Source organism: Leptonotus elevatus, chromosome 7, assembly GCF_054856555.1.
Source record: "Leptonotus elevatus isolate MCC_2025b chromosome 7, RoL_Lele_1.0, whole genome shotgun sequence".
NCBI classification, from domain to species: Eukaryota; Metazoa; Chordata; class Actinopteri; order Syngnathiformes; family Syngnathidae; genus Leptonotus; species Leptonotus elevatus.
Window position 1 is genome coordinate 15,139,824 of NC_141245.1, and position 11,974 is coordinate 15,151,797.

At 39.3% G+C, this 11,974-nt stretch overlaps 1 protein-coding gene across 1 annotated transcript; it reads right to left on the reverse strand.

Moving 5' to 3' along the window:
- Positions 1 to 267: 267 nt before the first annotated feature.
- LOC147171093 (cdc42 effector protein 2) lies at positions 268 to 6,469 on the reverse strand. The gene is made up of 2 exons (XM_086079746.1): positions 6,309 to 6,469; positions 268 to 2,645 (listed from the first exon to the last, which is right to left on the reverse strand). Exon 2 carries the CDS (start codon positions 2,477 to 2,479, stop codon positions 1,715 to 1,717), a length of 765 nt encoding a protein of 254 aa, XP_085935872.1. The 5' UTR covers positions 2,480 to 2,645; positions 6,309 to 6,469; the 3' UTR covers positions 268 to 1,714.
- Positions 6,470 to 11,974: the final 5,505 nt, after the last annotated feature.

Genomic DNA, 11,974 nt, shown 5'->3' on the forward strand with positions numbered 1-11,974 from the left:
TCACACCATTAATTACTTCATAAAAATAATTTCTATTAGTTAAATTAAATGTATATTTATTTATTCATAGCATTGATCTATTTAATAGAATTTCTTAATAATGATATGCTTTGTGGCATTTTAAACAAGTGTTTCATTTGTTTAGTGACCATGGTGGCAACTATTACCGTATCTCCAATCCTCACTTTTCAAATGATAATTTTCCAAAAAGACATGTTATAAACCATACGGTGCCTAATGCAAATTAAATAAATAGAACATACTCACTTTCATGTTTCACAATTGGAAGAGTTTTATTGATACATTCACAGAAATGTACACAGCATGCATGACTTATGGAACAAGAGCCTACTGCATTTACAGTATGTGTCAGTCAAAAGTTGCACAAGATGCATAGTTGGAAAAAAAAACGATCTACCGGTATATATGTAAATGAATTTTACATTATCTTCTGAAACACATATCAATTTTAAAATACATATTATTGATGTGAGTGGCCAATTTGGACAGAATATACATATAATAAATATTGCAGCAAGTTTTGTTATTGCAGAGATGTCATGCTATTAAATGGGACAAATTATGTAAAAGTAAAAGTGACTTTTAAATTTTTTGTATACAAATAATTGTGACTGTGAGCAAACAGCAATTGCAACAAAACCCATGCTCGGGGGTTGGTGCCGCAGTGATTCCTTTGCACGAGGTAGGACCGCCACCTCAAAACAAGCTAATGAAGGGTGTGTACATCAGTGGGATAGCTTGGAAAAATTTTTATCACAGAAATGTTAATAAAACATCTGGAAATTCTTTTAAACTGTTGAAAAAAAAAGGTCTCCTATAATGTAGAGTTAGTTAGCTGTGGTTTTTGACTAGGAGTGTTCACAGCTTCACATGAGATAAAATGACACAAATGGGCATTGAAGATGGCCGCATAAGGCTCTTGAGGACCAGCCTAAGCCTGTTGCCTCCCAGCAATAACTGATTATCTGCTAAGTGTTCACAGCACTTTAATGTTTCCATGCCTAGCTTTAAATTCAAAAGATGAATTTGTTTTTTCACTCAAAATTCTACACATAACACCTCTTATTGACAACATGAAATGTGGGTTTATTTATTTATTTAAAAAAAAAAATGAATTTACCATAGCACACACCAAAGCCCAATTTTGAGTTTCCACACAAAGGCTGTGATTACTTTTATGTAAATTTATGTTAATTGGTTGATGTAGGAGGGAGGAAAAAAAAACATTTTTGGAATAAGGCTGTAACATAAAATGTAGAAAAAGTAAGTGAAGCACTGTTTTTGCCTTTGCTTATTTTAATTTAATTTTTAAACAAAATGAAAAAAATGAAACAACATTTTCACATTGGGACTGGGTGAAGGAAATTTGAGCACAACAGAATCAACCCATTTTGGAATAGGGCTATAACATAAAATGTGGGGGGGAAAGTTTTAGAGAAATATTAATTCACAGTGCTTCACTTTTTTTGCTTTCCACTTTTTAATACATTATTTGTAATTTATCCTGTCATTTTAGGATGTTGTGTGTAAAACTAGTAAATCATAAATGTAATCCATTTTGATTACGGCTCTAACAAACAGTGAAGTGCTGTAAATAGTCTGGAAGTGCTGTAGCCTGTATCCAAAATGTCCGCCCTGTTGTCAGGTTTTCAGTACACCGACTCGGGAAAAGTCCTTATCGTCCACCTCCGATTTAAAGCTCGCATCGGTGGTCCACGTCCTTGTAGCGGTCCATAATCCTCATCACGTCGTCCAGGATGGAGGGCCCCAGATCCAGGTCCAGGTCCAGACCGGCCACGGAGTCCGACCGCAGGAAGAGCCCGCACGGCGAATCGCTGCGCAGGTCCTCGTTGCTCAGACCGGCGTCCGAGTCCAGACTGAGGCCTCGCCGCTCATCCGGGGGCCCGCAGCCGTCTGACACCGACTCCTCCGATGACCCCTCCGAGAAGGATCCTGACGAAGCGACCAGTCGGCGGAGGGAATGCGACAGGGAGATGTCTCCGCCGCCGTTCTCCTGCTGCTTGTCGTGGATGTCCGTGGACTGCAGGTGGCGCTGTTTGGTATCGTCCAGGTGCAGGCGCGGAGGTTTAGGCGGCGCTTGCTCGTGGGCGATGAAGACGGGCATGGAGATGGTGGTCTTCAACAAGCCAGAGGACGAGTGCTGGTAGTGGAACCCGTTGTATGAGTAGTCCGAGGTGGCGCCCTCGTCCCCGTGCCGTCCGTCCACGCTGTGAGAACGGGCGTCGCCGTTGCGCGCCGGTAACATGTCCATTTTACCTCTCAGGAAGCCCACGTCCCCGAACATGTCCCGCTCACCTTGCGGCCCTACGTGGGCGCTGTGTCGCACATCGCCCAGCGGGGGGCTGATCATGTCGCCAGACAGCACGTCACGCAGTTTGGGCTTTTTGCCTCGTTTGGGTGTGGTGGTCTTAAGGTACATGGGGGTCTTGGCGGGCATCCTGCGCGGCGACTCGCCGCCTCCGCCGAACACCTCCGACCACTCGGGCGTGCTCGGATTTTGTTGGAGACACCACCACACTGGCGCACAAATGGTCCAGGAAGACGCTTCCACACCCAGGACGGCGCAGAGGACTCTGGGAGACTTCTTGGTCGTCTTCTTGAATCTGAGCAGAGAGAAAATAAATATTTTTAAATTAAACAATTTTACATATTGAAATTGACAATTTTTTTTATTGTATTTAAATCAATTATAATAACTTCATATTTGCATAATATTACACATATATATTATTTTTTTTTAAACTTAATTTTCAAATGACCTGGCCAATTTGCATCTTTTTGAAAATCAAATGAAGCCACTCGGGCACAAATGTTTGCCCGCCCCCAAGTTAGATGGAGAAAATGGTGAGCTTTTATATACATATCATATAGGAAGCATGTCAAGTATCTGTCAAGAGAGAGATAGCACAAGCTTGTAATCGAATACAGTAAAACACACATCAATCCCAGGTATGCATTTATATCTTGAATTATTTTCACGTAGTAGGGTAAAGGAGGGTCTGAAAATGTCTGGCACTGAATGGTAGTTAATGATGTTTGTATTTAGTCAATGGCATTCGTATCATTTTATTGATTTTTTGTAGATTTATACGAGTAGAAGTTGTCCTTCAAAAGCAGCCCACCAACAGTTTTCCTCAGCTCGCTAATGTTGTAATCTTGGTTTGGCCAAGTAACAATCAGTCAGTGAGTTTTCAGTCGTCACGACGATGGTATGTGAAGCGGCCCTGTGAATGTTCACACTCGCACACAGTTTTATCTGTTTTGTGTGTAACAGTCCCAAGAATTGTATTAGCTGCACACACAGAACACCACACGCACTGTCCAGTCACTGGCCACTTTATTAGGTACATCATAAATGTCATATATTGTAGACAATGCTAGTAGGTGTGTGAGCGTCCAAGGATGAACTCATTGCATGTGTGAGTTTTGCTTTTTATTTGGCTTATTTTAAAAGTAATCATCTAGAGGGAAAAAAAGAAAGCAAGTGATGTCACATTCAAAGCAGCTACAGTTTTCTTTTGACTATTAAGAAAGTTACATGACACGTTCTTGCATGTGAATTTAACTTCAAGTTACGCCAAATTCATCATTAAAGTTAAAAATAATTGGTGATCTTTTATCATCAATAGCGCTCAAACTGCTTCACTTTTAACTCATTCACTGCCAATGACGGCTATAGACGTCAAAAATTCATTTTCCACTTTTGTTAACAAGAGTATGAAAACCTAGAAAAAATGGTTGTACATTTAGAACAGATATAAAATTTGTGATTAATTATGAATTAACTATTAAAGTCATGCGATTAATTACAATTAAAAATTGTAATCGCCTGTCGCCCCTAATTTTTAACAATCTTATATTTTATTTTTGTAAAAAAAAAAGTTTTCATACTCTTGTTAACAAAAGTAGAAAAAAATTAAACTAATAAAAATAGTTCAAATGAATTTTGGACGTTTATAGGCATCAATGGCAGTGAATGAGTTAAGAGCAGCTGTAAAAAAAAAAAAAACGTTTAACGTGTAAAGCTTTCTTCTGTGTTCACAAACAAACAAGCATTCCTCCACCTGGTGATGTCATCATTGTGACATCTGGTTCTGCTCTAAGCATCCTAAGCGCCAAGACCATCATCTCCCTCTCCACAGTCCATACACTTTTTTTGGGGTTGTTGACTCACTTGTCATCCTCTACTTACTGCGCACACGTGAAGAAACACATGAAAGGACCAATTACACCCCTTCTGCGCTATTGAAGCCAACATTTTTGTTGCTTGATTTTGCCAACTTTTAGGACTACCCTACTGTCTTTCCAAAATCACTTAGCAACCAATTTGGCTACATTTTTAAAAAAATCAGTATGGACTTTTTTTTCTAAACGTTATAAATAAAAACATAGAGCTGTATTGTAAAAAGAAATCCATTGATCTTATAAAGTAAAATTACTGTATATTGGGACATGGCAAAAGTCAAAACCACACTGTCTACTCTATTTTTACGTTCTTGGTAATTTACTGGTTACTTTCCACTGTGGACTGCCCTTAAAGCGTCTCAAGTCAAACCGTTCTCCTTTATTCGATTGCTACGCTGTTTTTATAGACTCTCCACTAGCTCCAGAGCTACCAGCGGCAAATGGCTCTCCGGGCTAGCAACAAAATATCATCAAAATCAACCATCCAGGCTCGATTGAGGCCAAACAACCCAACTCCCAGTGAACCCTCACAATACATCTGTTTAACAGCGTAACCCATCCAACACTGCTGGTTCAAAGGGGAGCACCCCGCACGTAAGAACTGTACTTGCTAGCTGCCAACATTACTGCTCACTACATTTCAACACCGCTACCGCTACCGCTAACAGAACATGGGCACTGAAGTGTAGGTAGAAAATACTGCAAAACCCTTTTTTTAACCTCACTGAAGCTCGCTTGTAACACAAAACAAAACAAAACAAAACAAAAAAGCTCTAATGACAGCTCCTAACTTGAAATACTTGATAGTTGAAAAAATTGACATAGTTTAACAACCAACAGGTAAACTCAAACTAATACAGATACTAGATTTGAACAATTAATTGAATTCGACCAACATCGCAATGTCATTTCGGCGGGTAGGCTTTATTTTATTTATTTAGTTACAGCGTTCGTATAGTGTCCCGATAGTGCTGAAGAAGTGCAGTGCACATGTGTACATATACATTTTCATTCTTGAAAAGTTGAAGTCAATAAAGCGACAGATTTGTTCGCATTGTTGTAATGCGATTTATGTTTTTGTCACATTTGTTTGGTAGAAGGCCTTGAAGTTGTCGTAGTGAACACCTAAAAGACTGCAAGTCAAAGTGTTTACTAAGTTAACAACTTGAATTGAAGTAGATAAATAAAATGTCTTTCATATTCATTAATGGTTAATTTACTTTTATTTTAGCGTAAGCCTATACCTTAACAAAACGTTTATGTACAATATACGTGATATTGTACTAATATACTTGGTTTAGTTACAAAAAAATGTAGTAAATTATTTTTCAAAATTGTTCAGCCTTAATAAATATGACTATAACTACGATTATGAATAACACAACCATAAGTGTTGCGTTTAGACGTATTACTTTATACAAATTCCATCTACTACGGTGTTTGCATGTGTGTTCTACTCACGGCCTTTTAACGGTGACGTCACGAGAGTAAACTCACCGCGCTACCATTTTACACAAGTGACGTCATCATCAGTCTACGCCCACTCAAGTCTCTTGAGTCGTCTCATCTTGAACTGTCACGCGTCTACATTTGTAGCTCTTGTTGGCCTTAGTTTTAAACTTTGAAAACATATATAAAAATAAACTACTCATGTAGTAAACACACACACTTTTCTGACATCACCGGGAGATTTTTTTTTAATCCCCATCAACATCTTAGAATGTTAATCGTTTTGTTTGTACATTGTATGTTATGCTTCCTTCCTGTTGACATTGTAATACGATACATTAAATATATGCATAACATGCGATTGTATTGAAAAAGAAAAAGAAAACAAACATCTTCACGTGCGCCGAAAAGCCACTACATCAATCATGCAACGTAGACATTTGATTTGTGTGTGTGTGTGTGCGTGCGTGTGGTTGGTTTAAAGAGAGATGCGATTCGAACTACCTCATTCTCGCGAAGGGCGTGTCACAATATGTCCACATCTATAGGTTTTTGTAATTATTGATGTAATATATCGATCCGTATAATTTAAAGCCTCCACGTATTGACTAGTGCATGCGGCTGATATTTACCTACAAAGTGGCGCGTGGTTCCAACACCATCCTCTTTTCTTTCATCATTTTCATCCTCTTTTGATGAAGAAAACGCGCTTTTCGTGGCGGGGGCGACGGTATTCACCTTCACGTAAACCTCTTGACGACAGACTGTCGCCTGCCACTCCTCCCGCGGACCAGACAACTAATGTGGAGCGACCAAGAAGTGCAAGGTTAACGTGATGGAGACAAACACATCCTACTAGCTTTTTTTCAAAATAAAACGCATTTATTTTCTTCACATTGATTGCAACTCTGTTTGGTCAATATTACACGTCTCAATCAGAATAAATGGATGTGAATGAAATGTACTGATAAGTTGTAATCACTTATAAGAACTTAATTGACCAGCCACTTTTATTTTTGTTCCCTTACTTTGGCGTTTTGCTTGAAGATCCCTTGTTTTCCGGTATGACTTCCTCTACCTTGATGAACCATAAAATGCTAATCAAAGCGCTGGCGTGTGGATTAAGAGGATTCGCGCAGGGTTATTTGATAAAATAGGTAAAGGTGCTAAGGTGCTATATAGGTGCTAATTACCGTAGAGGGTTTAAAATAACCGCTTTGATCACTACCGGACTACTAAGTGTGCGCGTGTGTTAATTAAGGATTTGTGCTTAATGTGATTAGCAACAGGGTAGCAGAAACTAAAAAATCAACACAAAAAGATCCCAATTGGTCCATCTAAATGATCACTTTTTCATTTGTTATATTTTTAAAAAATTAAGCAGGGGAGGATTTGCATGAAAGCCTTACTATTGTACTTTGGATTGTTTTGTTTAATCTTACTGTAAATTCACACTGCATTTCTGTATATATTGCACTTGTGTATATACATTGCATTAATGTACAATATATACTGTACTCAGACTGTACTTATTGTATATTTAGCATACTGTACGGTATCACACTAATATATAAAGGAAAAGTCACACGCACACTCAGCTGTACCCTTATTGGGTGTGAAGAAAATGATGAAGATAATAATTAGGTAGATGTATGTTGTCAGCATTGTGTCTGCAGGATCACACCGTTTACAGTCCCGAAGGACGCCTGCAGGGAAAATTAAACCCTCACACCTTACAACACGCTTGTGTGCTTTTGTGCTTGAGTAGCATCTTTTGTGATGAAGCAGCTTCGCAATAACCTCAATGCAGTATCGTGCCACATCGCAGCCTCATTATTATTGTACCTACACAAATGTGTATGTAGCATGATAGCATCATATCAAAGTAGCATGCTAACAATGAAACACAAAACATCAAACAACAGTTTTACAACATTGTCGCATTAATCATTCCAATATGACATAGCAACTTAACAATTGTAGCGTGACAACATCACAGCGTCCCAACTTCTTGTTGCGTAATCATAGCATTGATGTAACGCTATGATTTTCAGCTGGTAACATCACAACATTGTCCGAACACTCATTTTCTCTCCTGAGTGTTTGAAAAGGGACTGGAATGTGCAGGGAAGATAAACACAAGGTCTCTGCAACATGTGCTTATGTCACACAAACATACACGCACACACAAACATACACGCACACGCACACGCACACAGGAGTATGACATCACCTAACTAAATCAAGATGCAATCAGAGCGGCACTCCTTTGGCCTCATGGCGAGGCTCCAGCCTCCCAGGTGTCACCACATGCTGAGACCCCCACACCGAAACCCCCACCAGCCCAGCCTGGAGGCCCCATGTGAGGTTCACAACAGCACAACAGTTGTATCAAAGGCCTAGCATGGACGGAACACCACCTGTAGACCCTTTCACACTGCCCATTAAAAGATAGTTCCCTGGTAGTTTTTCCTGTGTGAAAGGTACCGATGGAATGGGTTAATGACGTTGACCTGTGAACTGGGTTTCCGCATAGTAACAGCGGCATACTAGGCATATATTTTGTATTTAAAAAAATATTTATTTCCCCTTATTATTATTATTATTAAATAACATTTATTTATCCCTGCTTATAATTTGGCCTTGTTCCTGTTTTTATTACTTTCAATTTTACTGTTAATTTTTTGTTATAGTGTGAATGTGTGAGTGAATGTGTTGTTTGGGTGGGTAATGCCTTTCTATGTACCTTTGTTTTCATTTAAATATATATATATAAAGAGATATAAAAATATAAAGATTTTTTTGCTCTTGTTGATAGCAACATGTCCAAAGACATCATTTTTTAAGTCTCCTCCCTTTTACCCACCACATAAATGTTATGTTATATATATATATATATATATATATATATATATATATATATAAAAATGTTATATATATATATATATATATATATATATATATATAAATGTTATATATATATATATATATATATATATATATATATATATATATATAGAGACAAAAAAAAAGGATATGTTGGCCTAAAACTGTATTTACAATTGGAAAACTTTTAAATATATATTTTTTACATCAATGGCAACAATGTGAGTTAGGACAACTAAGCAAGCAAGTTGTTTATTCCAAACATTTGGCTGAGTTGTTTTAACTTATTTAAGTTGGGGTTTAATACAAAGGACAACAGTTCTGTAAACTCATATTTATTTGTTGTGAAATTGTGAGGATAAGCGGTTCGATGGGAATTTAGGAAAGAAGACCTTAAAATATTTAATTCTTGTCAATTAAAATGTGATCAAAGTTTGCTGCCTTGAAATTTTGAGTTGAAAAGAATACGACCTTTCACCACTCTGCCCATTATAGCCAACTTCTTTCCTCGGACATTTGTCTTGTATGTTACGAAATGCTGCCTGTAGCCCCTTTCGCAATGCCCATCAGATATCATTTCACACGCACACCACTTCAAGTATTATTTTGGCAGCATTCAGGATGTGCAGGAAGCTAAGAACACAAGGACGGCAAACAGGAAGTGGTCCATGTTCATGCATACTCAATGATGTTGGCGCTGTGTCAATTTACCCCCCCCCCCCACCCCCCTTATGTGCTGTTATGTAACAGGTGGAAGGGAACTTTCCTGGGAGTTCTTAGTATCCTCATCTGATTGGATCAGAACGTAAACACTCAGAACCTGGACCAGGACCGACATGCAGCTGTGACACGGGAGTGACATCATAATGAGGAATTCTGGGAATCTGTGAGTAAGACGTCCATGTGGCTCCAATTTACAGTGATTGCTGTCAGGAGGGGCCCCCAAATGAGACGGTTCACTTTGTCAGTTAGTTGATCACTAACTGCGATATTTCCTACCAGGAACGAGGAAGCACAAAATAAGGATGACGTCACCTCAGTTTGGAAAAAGAGCGACATGCATCAGATTTGACACGTTGGGAAAAAGCGTCCTTCCAAAGCAGCTCGCAAAATGTCATAAACGTGTCAGTCCACATGGAAAACATTCAAGTTACTGCCCCGTTTGTGGAGTGACTTACATAAAAGCATGATATCACAAATTAAACACACAAGATGGGAAAATAATTCCTGCTCGCTCCCTTCCCGCCGCCCTTCGTGGTCTGATGGTCCCGCCCCTCATCCTTCATTCCCACAATCTGCCCCCCTCCCTCCTATTCTCGAGGCTCCGGGGTAGTGCGGAGGGTCAGGGCCCTCCAGTGACAAACACTCCGAATTCCGAAATAGACGAGAGGGGGGGGGGGACACAAGGGGGGCGGCCATTCGGCTCGCTCTTCAGAGATCAAGTTGTTAACGGTTAAGACGCAAAACTGTCTTAAAGTGTCTAAAAATAAATCATCTTCTCTATCGTCTTGTGTTTTTTAATTGGTCGCCGAAACGAGTCAAGGTAAAGCACAACCTCTTTTTGTCTTAAAAAAGAAAAAACACAGCACGATGTTTTAAAGTGTTTAGGTTGGGAATCTTTGTAAATGGCAAACAAACAAATGTCACATGACTCTGGAAGTGTGTGTGTGTGTGTGTGTGTGTGTGTGTGTGTGTGTGTGTGTGTGTGTGTGTGTGTGTGTGTGTGTGTGTGTGTGTGTGCGTGCGTGCGTGTGGGTGTGTGTGTGAGACGACAATAACATGTTCCTCGGAGGAGCAGGAGGGGCTAGAATCCCGCGTCAGCGTTTGTCGGGAACATTCCGGGCCGAGGTGGTTTCAAGCTGGTGCTTCACAACAGGAAGCGGAGATGTTGTTCTTGGACTAAAACGCCCAACAGTTGTCTTTATAGTTTATTGCTTGCAAGAAAGAGGCGAGATTGCAAGAAGCAAATGCATTAATGCAGTAAACAAGGTTTTGTGACGAGCACAGCAGTCCGCAGGCACACTCAAGTTAAAATGGGAAAAGCTGTGAAAAAACGAGGCTTTCAGGGGCGTTGTGAAAGGGGCAGATCACTTCAGGTTGAAAGAGTATGCATTAAGGCACTTTATGATGACAGAAGTTCTGTTTTATAGTTGGTGAACTAATTGCATTTGTTAAGTATTATGATGTAGCGCTAGTTTTTATTATTTTTATTAACAGTACATTTTGTAGAGTACATTTTACTCTAAAAAGACTATTTGGTCACACTCTAAACAGTGTAAAATTTACACTAGGAAGCGAGTAAATGTAAGTATTTTACGAGAGAATTTAATTTGTCACTCAGATATTCTAAGTACGTTATGCAAGGATAATTTTTGACTACATTTTACTAGTTTGTTTAAAATAAATACATAAATAATGTCCCTCAAGGGTTGAGGAACAAAACCACAACTTCAGGTTGGGAAACACCCAATCTACTCACTGAGCCATGCCTGCCCTACTATGTGTTAAAAAACTAGTAAAATGTACTCAAAAAAAATTCCTTCTAAATGTAATTAGAATATTTGAGTGAAAAAACTTGACTAGGTTTTTATCATGGGATAGGCCAATTCTGCCGTACACAGTAAAACAAATATTTTGAGTAAAATTTACTCTGAATATTTGACTCTCTTCCAAGCGTAAATTTTACTCTGTTAAGAATGGGACCAAATAGACTCTGTTTACAGTAAAATGTGCTCTAGAAAAGTTACTGTCGAGGACGCCTGGTCCATAAACGCTAACGAAACAATAAAAAATAGTACAAAGAAGACTTGAAGGGTGACTGACTATCCAAAGAGTGGAATAAGTAAATATGGGCCGGACGCCGCCTGACCTAAAACCTTCCTCCGACTTTAACGGGAAAGCAACAAGCAAGAAGGTTTAGCGGAATGACCCATTGAGGATATTGGGGAGGAAGGGGGGGGGGGTTGAATCTATTGTGCAAGCACGGCGCGACAGCGGCGGCGTGAGCAAGGACGGCTTGGAGTGACTCATTAGTTTGACTTTCTCAAGATGTACAAATCTGACAGACGTCGATTTTTTCTTTCATTTGGCGAACAGGTCTGCTGGGAACTTTGCAGTGTCCTGATATTTACGACACACAAGGAGACATTAAGAGATTAAGGCCTCCCGCCAGAGAGTCACGTATCTGCTATTTGAAGCCACGGCAGGACTCGAGCCAGCACCTAAGTGGCTACTTTTGTTCCCGCGGGTTAATTGAGATTAACTCTACCTCTATACTCTTTCTTAATGCCTCATCAAGTTTCATTTCAAGCTCAAATCACGGACTTGTATCTATTGCGTCAAATTGGACATTTCCAAGCTAGTCGGCAAAGTCGGTCATTATATGAGGGTGTATTGCCAAAATAATGACATA

Bases quoted from the DNA above. Each gene is read 5' to 3' on its own strand.
- LOC147171093 (XM_086079746.1), bottom strand. From the start codon at position 2,479: ATGCCCGCCAAGACCCCCATGTACCTTAAGACCACCACACCCAAACGA.